Source organism: Phyllostomus hastatus, unplaced genomic scaffold (genome assembly GCF_019186645.2).
Source record: "Phyllostomus hastatus isolate PE091 unplaced genomic scaffold, TTU_PhHast_1.1 phas_scaffold_11, whole genome shotgun sequence".
Taxonomy (NCBI): Eukaryota; Metazoa; Chordata; class Mammalia; order Chiroptera; family Phyllostomidae; genus Phyllostomus; species Phyllostomus hastatus.
Genome location: NW_025334005.1, coordinates 2,791,879 through 2,807,406, shown reverse-complemented (window position 1 = coordinate 2,807,406; position 15,528 = coordinate 2,791,879). Strand labels below are relative to the sequence as shown.

The 15,528-nt window shown below is 61.0% G+C and overlaps 1 protein-coding gene across 1 annotated transcript; it reads left to right on the top strand.

Annotated features, from left to right (window-relative positions):
- The first annotated feature begins 7,618 nt into the window (after positions 1-7,618).
- Positions 7,619-12,454, top strand: NPAS4 (neuronal PAS domain protein 4). Its single transcript, XM_045855387.1, has 8 exons — positions 7,619-7,793; positions 8,502-8,653; positions 8,846-8,948; positions 9,067-9,328; positions 9,508-9,617; positions 9,963-10,098; positions 10,226-11,661; positions 12,340-12,454. The coding sequence occupies exons 1-8, from the start codon at positions 7,619-7,621 to the stop codon at positions 12,366-12,368; spliced, it is 2,403 nt and encodes an 800-aa protein (XP_045711343.1). The 3' UTR covers positions 12,369-12,454.
- The last annotated feature ends 3,074 nt before the right edge of the window (positions 12,455-15,528 follow it).

Genomic DNA, 15,528 nt, shown 5'->3' with positions numbered 1-15,528 from the left:
TCCGCGTGGGCCTCTCGCCCCAGAGCCTCCCCGGACCACCCCACGCCCTGTCTCCCCAGCCTCAGACTCCCTCCCACCCTCCTGCTGGTCCACAGAGAACGTAGTCCTTTCCCCAGGGGCCCTCTGCTCCAGGCCGAGCCACTTCGTCTCCGTCCTGCCCGTAGCGCTGAGCCTCCTGTTGGAGGTGGGGGCTCAGCTGCCTTCAGCTGTGCTGCCCGCCTCGGCCTTCGCTCCGCACGTCTGTCGGCGGCCTCGGGCTGCTGTGGCTCTTTGGTGGCTGCCTGTGCCTGTGTGGTCTCACGCACAAGGCTGAGCCCCTCTGTCCGCCCCGTCCACCCCGGTCAGCCAGCACAGCCTCCCGGCCTGCCGACCCCCGGACCCGAGGCTTCCCCGCCTCTCCGCACCTCCTGGTTGTGCTGTCCCCAGACACCATGGCGCCTCCCTCACAGCAGTCGTCCCGCTTACATGGCTCCACCCAGGTCCCACGTTCTCACCAGCCCGGATGCCCCCTGAGGTCCAGACAAGGCGTGGGTTTCAAACTGTTGCGTTGCCAGGGCCTGGCGCGGGGCCTGGCCCAGACTCTGCCCTCGCACGCGTGTGCGTGAGCGAGTGACGTGCTGACACCCGCTCTGCGCCGGGCCCCGGCTGGACCCCGAGACTCGGGAGAGCAGCACAGATGCCGGTGGGGGAGACGGACAGGCAAACAGCAGCAACAGTGCAGGCCCAGGAAGCACAGAGGTCTGTGAGGGGGACTGAGAAGGAATCCCGGACCCCGCTGGGGGGCCAGCAGGGCAAGGGGGGATTCGCCAGCCAGAGAGTGGCGGTGGGCAGGACTCTGGAACGGGGCCAAGGCCGAACTGCCGATGAATGGTGGAGGGCCGGTCTCCTCCGCCGGACGTCCAGCTCCCTGAGCGCAAGGCCGGTGTCCTGCATGCCTGTCCCCCGCTCGGGGCCGCAGAGGGTTGGGCCCCCGCTCTGCATTTGAGGAGTGTTTTCAGCTGATTGATTGCCCTTCCCCCCGGGGAACACGGGCCGGTTTGACTCACTCCTGTGCCCTCTTCCCTCGGCCCTGCCTTCAGGCCCTTGCCCAGAAAAGCTCCTTCTTTTCCCACCTGAGCTCCTCCCTCCCTCTCTCGCTCCCCCCTCGGCTCCACGTCCCCCACCTTCTCCGCTCAGCCCACTCATGCAGCTCTGACCGTCTCAGCGCGTGGGCGCCCGCGTGTACCCTCTTCACATGAGATTTGTTGATTTCATAACCATAAATAGAAAAAAACGTTCTGAATACTTCTCTGTGCAAGTGGCGTTGGGGGAGTGGTAGGATAACGAAAGGGCCTTGGGAGAGAAAGCACCTCCTGCTGGGGTGCAGAGGAAGACAGGAGAGCACACACCAGCCACCCACGCCACGCCGCTGCCACGGCGGACGGCTGGGCCCTAGACCCCGGACGGGGACGGACTCGGGAACCCGTTAGAAAACCTTTGCATGGCTTCAAACCCATGAATTCAGAGGAACCATCTTTCAAAGACAGAAAGAAGCAGACAGCAGAAAGCCTGGATTCTAATTCTGCACTCGTCTCATTCTAGCTGGGGGACCCTGAGCGAGTGACTTCACCTCTCCCAGAAGGGGTGTGGAGCTCCTTCCCCTGGGTCAGACTGGAGGCTCCAGAGGCCTGGGACCCCACAGTGCTGTCATTTTCCTCCCACTAAGACATTGTCCCCTAATGATATCTTTACCCCTAACGATGGGACACCCCCCCCTTCCCAAAAGGCAGCCCTGAGCCCGGGGTTGGGATGGCGGTGGAACGGAGTACCTGACTCTTCACTGCCAACTTCAACTCATGCCGCCACGGGAGCAGACGTGGAGCATCGCTCGCACTTGGGGGAGGCTGCAGCGGCACAGTTGCAAAGGGCTGGGGGCTAGTACGAGGCTGTCCGTCTCTCCACCCTCAGGGAGAGCAGGACGCCGTGGCTCCGCGGCATTTGGGGCAGGGAAGGGAGACGAAAGGGCAGCCCGGTGTGCCCAGGGCCCAGAGAGCTCCTGGATGAGAAAAGTAGAGACGTACAGAAATATTTCTAGTTTGAGCTCATCCTCGACTCTAAAAAAACAATGGAATGGAAAACTCTTCCTGTAGAAAGTCTGTGAGTAAATAATTCAGGCTCTCTAGGCCAGAGGGCGTCACCTGCTCGGCTCTGCCACTGGAGGTGAAAGCAGCCCTGGACAGTATGTACACAGTGGGATGTGTGCCAATAAAACTTTATTTACAAAAACACTCAGTGGCATGCAGGCCAGCGTTTGTTGACCACTGCGGTACCCCGTAATGTCTGGGCTGGTGCGGCGGGCTGGGGGGTGGCATAAGGCCCAGCATTGCCAGTGGCTTGCTGTGGTACATTGAGTAAGGCATTACCTGTGTCTGAGCCATAGTTTTGTCATCTATCAAATGGGCATCAACCGTCAGTCAGATTTGTCACGAGATTAAGGTAACAGGTCAGAGCAGGGTCTTTTCATCCCTCTGTCCCATCACTTCACGTAGAGCTAACCCCCCTCCCCAGGCCGTGCCCTTGACTGCTGGTGGTGGCGGCAGCCCGCTAGCAGGTGGACGTGTTTCTCTCCAGAGTCAGACTCTTGGCCCGGCTTTCCAACCTGCAGCCCCGAGTGACCCCATTTCTGTAGCAAGCCAAGCATAGGAGGAAACATGAGGTCTCTTCTTCCCCACCACCCCGTCATTTGGCGGAAGGCTAGGGTTCACCTGAGAGAGTGGTGTGGCTGCAGTGGTTGGGGGCCAGGCTTTACAGGAGGTCTCTGAGACTCAGGCAGGGACTAGAGTAAAGGAAGGGTAAGCTTTGGTGCCCCCCCAGAATGGCTGCCTATGGCCCCAGCTCCCTGGGGTGCAAGTCCAGTAGCCACACTTGTGGCCTGGTGGTGACTGCAGCTCCACCACCTGCACTGAGGGGCCTTTCCTGAGCCATCTTGTCCACCTGTCTTGTCTGACCACCACGGACAGCGTGCATTCTTTGGTGTCTTGTCATGTGCTCTGCAGATCCCGTAAGTGACATCCGTGGGATATTCATTCTTTCTCTCTCTTTCATTCCCTTCCTCCCTCCTTCTCCTCCACATGGATACATTTGTCCAGGGCAAGATGGGATACACTGGACAGTGCTAGGTCCAGGCCTTTGCCTTCTCTCCAGAAAAGCAGCCCTAACCAGGAGCCTCTGTGTTGTTCCGAAGAAGCAGACTCCCTACTCACCCTCCAGCTCCCTCCCAGGGGGTCATCCTCCTCAAAACCTGTGGAAGAGGTACATCTCCTCTCCTCTGATAGATGCGAAAGGGTGATGCCCCTCCACATCCCGATGAAGCTATGGCAAGATGGGGGCAAGGGGGGGGTCTCACGGCCTGTCCTTGCTAGAAAAAGCCCTTTTTCGGAAAAAAAAATAATAAAGAAAGAAATCAGCCAATCTCTCCTCGATGCCATCACCTCTTCTTGGTGATTTTTCAGGGAAGGAGTGGGCGGGTTGCTATGGCAACAGATGCGAGCTCCTCTCGGTAAAGAAGGGACCTTGATATTTTTCTCTCATTCTCTCTCTCAGCTGTGTGTGTGTGTGTGTGTGTGTGTGTGTGTCGCGCATGCCTGTGCCCACACCAGGAATTTTTTTAGAACTAAAGAAAGTCCTTCTCTCGGCTCCCCAAATATGGAGTGATGGAAAACCACTTACTCTTGCAGGCCAGGGAAGATTCAGGATGATTCAAGGGAAAAGGGAGAGGTCATATGGGGTTCCTTCCCTCCATCCTTTTACTAGAGATGGAATGCAACAGAGGGAACTTCACAAATGGTTGGGGGCCAAGGGCTGGGAAGAGGGGTAGGTGCCTGGGTGGAGAGAGGTTAGCCAGGGAGAGACGATGCAAAAGCCCGAGAAGTGACATCCAGGGAGAGGGCAACCGCAGGTGCGCTGCGGCTGGGGGTGCACGCCAATCCGTGCACAGCATGGGACGCCCAGAGAGAAAGGCCCAGGGTGCACACAGGTGTGGATGCAAACACTCGCATGGGCGGGCAGGCACGCAGAAAACTGTAAACACATAAAAACATACGGGCACAAGCATAGAACTGCATATAACACAAGAAGCCATAGACACTTTTAAAAATACAGGCCGGCATAGACACACCGGGACACGGACACGGGGCTGCAGAGACACGTGTGCACAGATGCACAAAGACGTACAGACGCGGGCATGGCCGAACGGACACAGGCCCAGGCACGCCCTTGCGGCCTGGCTCCCCCCCACCCCCGAGCCCCACGGCCCGGCCCGAGCATCCCCGAGCAACAGCGCAGAGCTGGGAATGCTGCAGGCTCCCTCGGTGGACCTGACTGGGTGGCTCCTGCCCCCTCCTTTCTTCTACACACTCGGCCCACGGCCCCTCCCTCAATGCATCCCCTTGCCCACTTTCCTATAGTTTGTGGGCTCTGGTACCTCCCCCCAATCTCGGGCTCCAACTCTTAGCCCATTCTGCTGCTGCCGCTGCCGCCGCTGCTGCCTGCCGCTTGTGGGGGGCGGGGGAAGAGTGGGGTGACTCAGCCAGGCCAGGATGACTCACACTGCCAGTATTTTTAGCAGCGGCCAGGAGCTCTCTAGTGTGCCAGCCGCCCCCCTCCTCCTGCTTGCTATTTTGGAACCATCACTGGCGATATAAATAGCTCCTCTCCCACGGCCTGAAGCTGCTGCCAGGCTATTTTGGGTTCGGCACTGTTAAAAATAGCTCCGCGGAGGTGGGAGGCGAGGGGAGTGGGGGCCGGCCCAGGGAGAGGAGGCATGGGGGCACACAGAGCTCGTTGGCTTGAGTCGGAGTGGGCGAGCAAGGACGAGCCTTTTTCTACCTGCTCCTTGGTCCCTTTCTAGACCCTTCTCTCTTTCCAGAGTGCCTCCCTCTCCCCCCTCCCCCTTCGGCCTGTGCTCCTGGAAAAATCCGAGGGCTCCCCCCTGGAGTCCAGTCCTCCCCCCCATGCTGGCTTCGTGCCTAGAGCTCAGAACTCTCGGCCCCAGAAGTCCCCTCCCCCATATTCGCCCTCAGAGGAGACACCCAGCTGGGGCCCGGCTCCGAGGCCTGGGTGGCTCTGCTTTGATGGCCCAGGCAGACCACGGCCCAGGCAGACTTCCCTGGTGACTTTTTTCAGGACCACGGACAGCGCCCAGCGCCTCGGTCTTTCGCTGTGGATACGATCTGCTTGCTCAAGATCAGCCGGAGCAGGGCAATAAACCCTTGACCATGGACAGGGACACCAAGCGTGTCTCCCAGACGGGACTAAAGCTTCGTCCGTGGGGGAGAAGAACAGGAACACTACCCAGGATTTTCCTACAAGAAGGGCATCCAAAGATCACGGCCTTGTCCCCGTGGAAGCCCGAGGGAGGGGTGGGTGGGCACACGAGGGGTCGGATAGAGGTGGAGGTGGAACTATCTCTCCGTCACCCAGACAAATAGGGCTGCAGACTGTGGCAGACACACACGCCCCCTCCCTCCCTCCATCTCAGCGGCGACACGGAGCGCGAGATGGCTGGTGGGGGTGGCCCCAACATCCGTCAAAATGGCACGGGAGGTCAGGGTTAGCGCCGCCCCCCACACACACACCCTTCTCGGCCTCTCCCCCTCCCAGTCTGTCTCCCTGGCCTCCACACTTTCCCACCAGGAGGGAGGACTTCCTTGACCCCAAATTTCATTTTTGGTGTCGAAGTCCATCTTCACGCTTCCTATGTGGCTTTCTACGACCAGGCCAAACCCCTCTCCCCCTTTTCTAAGTGACCTCATTTCCAGCCCCTGGAGTGACTTCACGCAGCCCCCCGCCCCCCAAGTGAGAACTTCGCATGGTAGATGCCCTAGGATCTAGCCCACTTCCTTCTCCTTTTACGGAGTCCTTGGGGGACAGAAAGGAGTCCCTCGGCCCCCCGAGAGAGACATCGTCTGTGCTGGAAGGAGAGAGGAGAGGGAGGCAGGGCAAGGGCGCCAGAACTGTCGCGGGAAGGAGACCCGAGCGCGCGGAGGGCCGTTTGGGGAGGGGGCGCACAGGGCGCGCGAGGCTGGGACAGGCCGCCAACAGGCCTAGAGATGAACTAGTTCGGTCCAGGCGGGCGGAGCGGGGAGGCGGAGGGACTGAGAGAGGAGCCCGGGCGGCGACCATGAGGAGGGTCCGGGTGGGCGCTGCGGACAGCCTGACCGGGGCGGGGGGGTCCCTTGTAGGTGCGAGGACCTCGGACTGTCCGGCACGGCCCCCTCGCTTCTCCGCCGCTCCCCCACCCTCCCCGCCGCCGCCGCCGGAGGCGGGGGAGCCCTGCGGAGCGGTGCGGAGGCAGCCAGGCTCCGCCCGCCGCCACCGCGTCGCGGCAGGCGCCGGAGGATTCCTCTCCAAATAAGGAGCTGGGATTCCCCGGGCCCGCCCCCGCCCCCGCCCCCGGCCCGGGCCGCCGGGAGACACCAGCTGGCACCCCGGCGGGGTGGGGTGGGGGGAGCCGCTCTCTTTGGGGGCGGGGGCAGGGCGGGGACACCCTAGAGGCAGACTCAGATCCTTGTCGTGTCCCGGCACCCTGCCTCAGTTTCCCCTGCCGGTGGACGAGGTTAATCAGTGGACAGGAAAGCCAGAAATCGCCGCAGACTACCGCGCTGGCATCGGTGGGGCTATTTGGGGCGGGGGGGAACGGAGAACCACGGCCAGACCCAGCTGGTCCCTCTGCCTCAGCACCCCTTTTCACCCCGGCCTCGGGCCTTGGACCCCCACCCCCCGCGACTCCCCTGCTGACCCGCCCGGGCCTGCTTCGGACGGGGGTGGGAGGAGGAGGCTCTTGCTGGAACGGGGCTAAGGGAACCCCAGACGGGGGGATCCCCGGGGAGACGCGCGGGCCGTGGCCTTTCCCACAGAGGCCGCGCGAGGCCGAGCAAGGCCCTTCTCTCCCCCCGACCCTCCGCGAACGTGACCTTTGTCTGGCAAATGGGGAGGGGGGTGGGGGTTGTGGCCAGCGCTGCCCTTCTTCCACGCCCTCCTCTCCTTAGGAAAGTCTCGGCCGCAACCAGCCTCTCCCCGCCCTCTGCAGCCGGGAGAGGCCCCATCGCCCTGTCCCTTTGCTCCGCTGAGCGCCCGGGGACCACGCCTGGGCCCCGGCGCCCCCTTTCCAGGCCTCCCCGCCGCAGCGCCTGCCTCTGGGCTCGGCGGCCGCCAGCCCGCCCGGGGCCCCCTCCGCAGCCTCCGTCTCCCCCTCCCTCTGGCCCCCTCCCGCTCCCCTTCTACGTCACGCGATGACGTCGGAGGCCGGGGAGGGAGGAGGGCCCCCCCCCCGCCCCGCCAGCGGCTCCCGCTGCAGCTTGCTTAGCCCAGCCTCCCGCTTTCCCGCCCCCCCTTTCCCTAAAGCGAGCCCCCCCACGCGTGGCAGGAGCTATATAAGGCGGCAGGAGGCAGGCGAAGGGGGCAGCGCAGCCGAGCGGAGCCCGGGAGAGGAGAGCGGAGAGAGAGAGAGCGCGCCCGAGAGAGCGAGCGAGCGAGAGCCTGGGAAGCGAGCGGGAGGAAGCCGCCGGCCGTCGGGACGGGACCGCAGGTGTCCGGAGCCGGAGCCGGAGCCGGAGCCCGAGCGCCTCAGCCGCCAGCCATGTACCGCTCCACCAAGGGCGCCTCCAAGGCGCGCCGCGACCAGATCAACGCCGAGATCCGGAACCTCAAGGAGCTGCTGCCGCTGGCCGAGGCGGACAAGGTCCGGCTGTCCTACCTGCACATCATGAGCCTGGCCTGCATCTACACCCGCAAGGGCGTCTTCTTCGCTGGAGGTGAGCGCACCGGGGCCGCCCGGGGCCGGAGCTGCAGGACGCCGGGCCAGTGGGGAGCGAGGGAGCCCGCGGGGATTGCCGCGTTCCCAGGGCACCCGGCTGGCCAGCCGGGGAGAGAAGGGACTTGGGGGGACTGAGGACCTCCTACTCTTCCTCCTGAGCTCGGTCCAGACTCCACCGTGGTCTGGGTGGAGGACAGAGAGCCCGGGCAGCGTCCCTAGAGCCAGGCTTAGGAGAGGGTAGGCAGGACAGAGCCACCCCGGTTCCCGCCAGCGCAGAGGCGCCCCGGGAGCCCGCGGAGGGAAGCCCGGGAAGTTGCAGAGACGGAGCCGCCGAAGCCTGGCGGGCAGCTCAGCCTCGGTTCGCCGGGCTGAAAGGAAGGGCTTCTGCAGCCTTCGAAGCGCTCGCCGCGGCGCAGGCAGCACCACCGGGTTGGCGAGGCGCTGCCCGCGGTGCTGAACGCCAGGGCGGCCTCGGAGCGCTGTCCGCGGTGCTGAAACCCGGGGGGCGCGGAAGCCCCAGCCCCGACCTAGAGGTCCAGCAACAGGTTCCCCGGGCAAGAGACGCAGGCGGTGGGTCAACAGGTGTGTGCAGAGGCAGGTCCGTGAGGAATTCCTCCGGGTTTTCTGAGATTCACTCCACGTCTGCCTCACTTCCTCTTCGCATCCCGGCCGTACCCCTGACCCGCCGTGCCCTCTCGCCCCGCAGGCACTCCCCTGGCGGGCCCCACGGGACTTCTCTCAGCCCAAGAGCTTGAAGACATCGTGGCGGCGCTCCCTGGGTTTCTGCTCGTGTTCACGGCCGAAGGGAAGCTGCTCTACCTGTCCGAGAGTGTGAGCGAACACCTGGGCCACAGCATGGTGAGTGCTGAGGGGCTCTCTCAGCTTGGGGGGGGGCGCAGAGGGGGCGCAGAGGGGGCCCAATGAGCTTTCCATTTCTCAGAATCCGAGGATTGCTCAGGAGTGAGGGTGTACACCCTGCAAGATGCTAGGTGTCAAGGATCAGATCTCAATGCTTCCACTAACGGTCACCTCTTCCTCACCTGTCTCCAGGTGGACCTGGTTGCGCAGGGTGACAGCATCTACGACATCATCGACCCAGCTGACCACCTAACCGTGCGCCAGCAGCTGACCCTGCCCTCTGCCCTGGATGCCGGTGAGAACTCTTCCCTCCCTTCCTCAACCCAGTCTCCCTTCTGCTGCCCTGCTCCTCCCCGCCTCCGGTCTCTCTCAGCCACTCACCCTCTAATCAGTGCTCCTCTTCGCTCACCCAGATCGCCTCTTCCGCTGCCGCTTCAACACCTCCAAGTCTCTCAGGCGCCAGAGCGCAGGCAACAAACTGGTGCTGATCCGAGGCCGATTCCACGCTCACCCGCCTGGAGCCTACTGGGCAGGAAACCCGGTGTTCACAGCCTTCTGTGCCCCACTGGAGCCCAGGCCCCGCCTCGGCCCTGGCCCCGGCCCCGCCGCGCTCTTCTTGGCCATGTTCCAGAGCCGTCACGCTAAGGACCTGGCCTTGCTGGACATCTCTGAGAGGTGAGCCCAGAGTGTTGGGACCCCAAGAGGAAGGCAGACCGGAGATGAGGGGACCCTAGATTCTGGAGTCAGGGGCAAGAAGGACGGGACCTAAGGGGGCGTAGGACCTGGGAGGGGATGAGATGTCCGGGCCAAGCAGGGCAAACAGAAAGCTGACCTCCCCCTTTCCACTTTCCCAGTGTCCAAATCTACCTGGGCTTTGAGCGCAGTGAGCTGCTCTGTAAGTCATGGTATGGACTGCTGCACCCCGAGGACCTGGGCCACGCCTCCTCTCAACACTACCGCCTGTGTGAGTGTCCAGAGAAGCCGGGGGCAAGGCAGGGAGCTGGGAAAGGGCGTGCGAGACCCAACAGAGAAGGGCTCCGGTCAAGACCGATGCCGGGGAGATACGAGAGGCCAAGAGTTTTGGGTGCTATAGGGTGAACACTAGAGTGAGGAGTCAAGGGGAGAATAGCATCAGAACTGGGGGACTCCAAGTGGTGAGGTCAAGGTGGGGAGCTGAGTGGTTCAGGTTAAGGCTGTCAGAAGAGGGTGTCATGGATACCCCAACCCAGTGGAGAGGTCAGTGGGGGTGATAGTTTAGGTGGTGTTGCCTGGTGTGCGCCCTAACTCTTCGTGTTTTCTTTCCCCTCAGTGGCTGAGAGTGGAGACATTCAGGCGGAGATGGTCGTGAGACTGCAGGCCAAGCCTGGAGGCTGGGCTTGGATTTATTGCCTGTTATACTCAGAAGGTCCCGAAGGCCCCATCACGGCCAATAACTACCCAATCAGGTGAGCCGCGTGGCAGGAGCAGCCTGGGGGTGCACGGGGGAGGTGGTCACGGAGGAGACACAAATTGGGGAACTGCCCCGGGAAGAGACGGCAAATCCTTACCGGCTGCGTCTTCTCCCCCTTCCAGTAACACGGAGGCCTGGAGTCTCCGCCAGCAGCTGAACTCGGAAGACACCCGGGCAGCCTACATCCTGGGCACCCCAGCCGTGCTGCCCTCATTCCCCGAGAACGTCCTCTCCCGGGAGCCGTGCTCCAGCCCTAACCCCCTCTTTGCCCCAGCCCTGGGGGCTCCCAGAAGCACCCATTTCCCCGGTGCCCCCGAGATGGGTGCTGTCTCGACATCAGAAGAGCTTCCCCGGCCTTCCAAAGAGCTGGGCTTCAGCTACCTGACATTCCCGCCCGGCCCGGAGCCTTCTCTCCAAGCCGGTCTGAGCAAGGATCTCGTGTGCACCCCACCCTACACACCCCGCCAGCCGGGAGGCTGCGCCTTCCTCTTCAGCCTCCACGAGCCCTTCCAGACCCACCTGCCCACTCCGTCCAGCTCTCTCCAAGAACAGCTGACTCCGAGCACCGTGACCTTCTCTGACCAATTAACGCCCAGCAGCGCGACCTTCCCAGATCCACTGACTAGTCCCCTGCAAGGCCCGCTGACCGAAATCTCGGCCAGAAGCTACGAAGAGCAGTTGGCGCCCTGCACCTCCGGCTTCCCAGATCAGCTGCTCCCCAGCACTGCCACCTTCCCGGAGCCCCTGGGCAGCACCGCCCGTGAGCAGCTGACTCCTCCCAGCACCGCCTTCCAAGCACACCTGAGCAGCCCCAGCCAAACCTTCCCAGAGCAACCGAGCCCCAGTCCCACCAAGACTTACTTCGCCCAGGAAGGATGCAGTTTTCTCTATGAGAAGTTGCCTCCAAGTCCCAGCAGCCCTGGTAATGGGGACTGCACGCTCCTGGCCTTAGCCCAGCTCCGGGGCCCGCTGTCTGTGGACGTCCCCCTGGTGCCCGAAGGCCTGCTTACGCCCGAGGCTTCCCCAGTCAAGCAGAGCTTCTTCCACTACTCCGAGAAGGAGCAGCACGAGATCGACCGTCTCATCCAGCAGATCAGCCAGTTGGCTCAGGGCATGGACAGGCCCTTCTCGGCCGAGGCTTGCACGGGTGGGCTGGAGCCGCTTGGGGGGCTGGAGCCCCTGGACTCCAACCTGTCCTTGTCGGGGGCTGGCCCTCCCGTGCTCAGCCTTGACCTGAAACCCTGGAAATGCCAGGAGCTGGACTTCCTGGTCGGCCCGGATGACATATTCCTGGAAGAGACGCCCGTGGAAGACATCTTCGTGGATCTCTCCACCCCAGACCCCAATGGGGAATGGAATTCAGAGGATCCCGAGACAGCGGCCCCCGGAGGGGCCTTGTCACCTTGCAACAACCTGTCCCCAGAAGACCACAGCTTCCTGGAGGACCTGGCCACATATGAAACCGCCTTTGAGACAGGTGTCTCAGCATTCCCCTACGATGGGTTTACCGATGAGTTGCATCAACTCCAGAGCCGAGTTCAAGACAGCTTCCATGAAGGTGAGTCCAGCCCCAGGCCCTGTCCTGCCAGGGACACGCTGGGCGGAGTTAGACGAGTAAATGCCCCGCTCCGTATCCCAACTTCATTCATGGAAAACATCGCCCGCTGCCCAGGGTAGCAGTGAGGATAAGAACTAATGAAAAACAATACACAAGTTCAGAAGAAGTAGCCCTGGGGGCCGGGGGTTAGGGGTGCGGGATAAAATGCAAGGGAATCCTTGACCAATGGTTTGTACTTCTTAACTCTGGGAAGAACCTAGACACGCCATCATCAGCCCATTTTACAGATGACAACAATCGGGTTCCCCGGGTTAGAGACACTTGCCCAGTGCCACACACAGATGGGTGGATGGGGCATTAGATTCCTGCCTCTCAGTAGTCTTGCCTTCTAAAGGGGATACAGAGGAAGAGTTTGTGGGTGTTTGGAAAAGTCGAGAGAGTGAGACTCGTCCCCCGGCCCCACCAGAGGCTTGCTGCTATGGCTCCGTCCGTCCCAGAACTACAGCCACAGTGTCTGTCCATCCGCCCAAACTGCTCCCTTTCCCGATGAACCTCTAGTGGTCGCTCAGTCATGGGGCCGACATGTTTGAAGCCGGGACTATGTGCCACACCCTCAGCCTGTCTCTCCGAATAGGCCCACTGACTGTCCTCTCTCTCTCTCTCTCTCTCTCTCTGCAGATGGAAGTGGAGGGGAACCAACGTTTTGAATAAGTCTGTGACTTAACGTCGTCGAGTATGGCATATTGTCATCAAGACGTGGAGCTGCTCTCCACCCCCCCCGGGACTGTTGGGGGGACCCTAGGGGCCGGAGGGGGATGTATCTGATTCCCTAGGCCCTGTGCAGGATTGGGTAAGGGGAGGAGGGAGGGCGAGGGAGGGGGCTTCTTTTTAAAACTTAGAGACTTCCAGCGATCCCAGTTTCCATTTCAATCTGTATTCACTCGTAGTGAGTTTCCTTGAATGGGATTTCAAGCGGAGAACGGGGGAGTCTCACTTCCCCCCGCGCTGCCCCATGGGCCTGGGCCAGTTCTCCACTCCTGGGGGCCAAGCCACCCCCCCCAGGCCTTGTGGGGGAAAGGCAGCGCCCATTGGGGCCAGCCTGTGCCCTGAGGGGCTCTCGACACCCACGTAGAATTCTCTACACACCAGTAACGGGATTTCAATTCCGATGGACTCTGCCGCCCTGGCGGCCCTTCTTGTGACTTTTGCGCCCCACGCCTGGGGTGGGGGGCGTGAAGAGACGCTACGTTCCTTTCCGGTGGAGGAAGGCAGACCTGCCGCTGTCACACATGTGCTTGCACGAGTGCGTGTACCTGGTGCGGGACTCACCCGGCTGCCAGACCACCTGGGCCTGCCCAGGAGGCCACCTCATGGTGCTGTGGTGACTTTGTAGCCAACTTTATAATAAAGTCCAGTTTGCCTTTTTGGTAGCCCTGGTGTCGTGCTGTGAGAAGGGAAGGGTGGGGACTGGAGAAGGCGGGGGAGGCCCAGATGGGAGTCTGGGGTCGGGAGGTGCAGTCTGGACCCGCCCACAGCCTGGCATTTCTTCGTTCCCTCGTCCTTCCGTCCGCACGGCGTCTGCGCACACAGCGTCTGCGCACGCGGCGTCTGCGCACACAGCGCGCCGTCCGCCCCGTGCAGGCAGCTGGAGAGCTCGGAGCTGAAACGGACTCACGGCTCACCTTTAGGGTGCTTGGGCATCTCACTCTGGAGGGTGCTGGGGTCCCCTCCGTGTTCGGGTCTGGGGTGCTCACAGGGCGGGGAGGAGCAGAAGGATTGGGGGTGGGGAGCGGATTCAGAGTGGCACTGACCTGCTCGTAGGTCTGATATCTCAGGACACAAGTTTCTCTCTCCAGCCTGGTCCTGCAGGGGAACCACGTCCCTCTGTGGCCAGCGCGTTGGAAACGGTGCCCACCTCACACGGGCCCTTCCGCTGACAAACACTTTTACATCCCGAATTCATTGCAGTGAAGCCTCTGAACAGGTGTATTAGCACCATCTCACTAACGAGGACACTGAGGACCATGGGCGACGAGTGATCTCCCCCACGGCAGGCGAGAGGCATAAGTGGGCTCCAGACCCACAGCATCTGCATCCGAGCCCTGGGCTGGCTCCTCCCCCCCAAAGCCCGTGAACCACCGTCTCAAACCACCCCGCCCCCCGGTACCTCAGAAGAGAAGGCTTGGGCTGGAGGGAGGTGGGCCCTCTCCCCCACCCCAGGCCTGCATGCTCCCGCAGACCCCAGACTTCTGAGCAGAAAACAACTTAGTGAAGTCACAAGAAAACATTTCACAAAATACTGTTTTCCTCCAAGCTTGAGGGCTCAGCAGCCGCAGGGCATGGTGGGGGAGGAAAAAAATGAAAATTAGGAGACAAAAAGACCTGGATTCAAAGCTACCAACTATTTGCGGAGTGGGACTGGAGCCTCAGTTTCTTCTCAGGGAAATTGGGGCTGGAAAAAAAGTAGCACTTACCCCCCCCCCCAAAGATGCTGCTCAACTGATGAGGCCTCTTTCTAAGATGAGGAGCACAAGACAGGCTTGAGTCATTACAATGAATGAGAAGGCACCCTGGATGGCATGGCACAGTTGGTCGGAGCGTCGTCTCGTAAACCACTGAAGGGTGAGTGGTTCAATTCCCGGTCAGGGCACATGGCTGGGTTGTGGGTTCATTCGATCTCAATTGGGGCGCGTGCAATTGGGTTCCAATTGATGTTTCTCTCCCTCCCTGTCTCTCTTCCTTCCCCTCTCTCTAAAATCAGTAAGCGTGTTCTCAGGTGAGGGTAAGAGAGTGAACTAGAAGGCAATGGTGACCACAAAGCTTTAGAGGAAGTTTCTTTCTCAAGGAGAGGAAGGAAACTCCAGGCCCCAATCTTCCCACCTGCCCCCCCCCCATACCGCCTCCAGTGAAATACAGGGGCTGGAGTCCAAGGGCTGCAAGCACAACACGGAGAACTCCCCTGAGGTTTAAACCTCTCACTCCAAAGCCTCCGGCTCTGGGGCTGTGCCCTTCAGAGGGTCTCATGGGAAGGTGGCATTCCAAGGACCTCTGAGCCCTTTTCCACCTGGAACGGGTCCTTGGGCGAGGCTGGAAGGTAAGGCTTGCCCCCTGTCTTCCTGTGCATCTGTCCTCCAACCTGGACGACAGAACCGGACTATGAGGACGCTGCCTCGGTCCCCTTGCTGGCAGCCCGCACCGGGCTGGGCGCACAGCGGCCACATGAGAAATATCCCATCGAGAGGACTGTTTCTGAAGGTCAGCCCAAGGATTTGAGTAGAAAGCCACCAAGTTCTACCACAACAATTGTTTTTAAGTTTCTCAGAGGGCAAAGGGCTGTAACTCTCAGCTTTGAACCTTAAATGACTATAAGCTCAGGACACGCACGGGAGCCCCATCTGAACCCTCCCTGATGGTGGTCACGGACAAGGGAGGTCTGGGAAGCTGTGACAGCCAAGAGGGACCCGAGGAAACAGGACGATGAAATAGGGTGTGCTCTTCTTGGGGGTGGGGACAGTACCGGAAAAATGCTATCAGGTAAAACTAAAGAAATCTGAATAAAGTATGGACTTCAGGCAACAGTAATGTACCAGTATCAGCTCATTAATTGTGACAAATGTACTGTGTAAGGGTGAGATGTTACCAGGAGTAATAATAGGCATGGAGTACATAGGAACTCTGTATTATTATTTCTATAAATCTAAATCTACTCTGAAACTAAAAGTTTCTTTAAAGGGTAAAGCTAAATAAATTAAAGCAATAAGAAATGCGAGAGAGAAGTACTTCACTGGTCATTGGTGGCGGCGGTGGGTGACAGGAGAGAGAGTGCATCTTGCCTGGAAAACGCCGGGGCCTCAGAAACAGATCCCA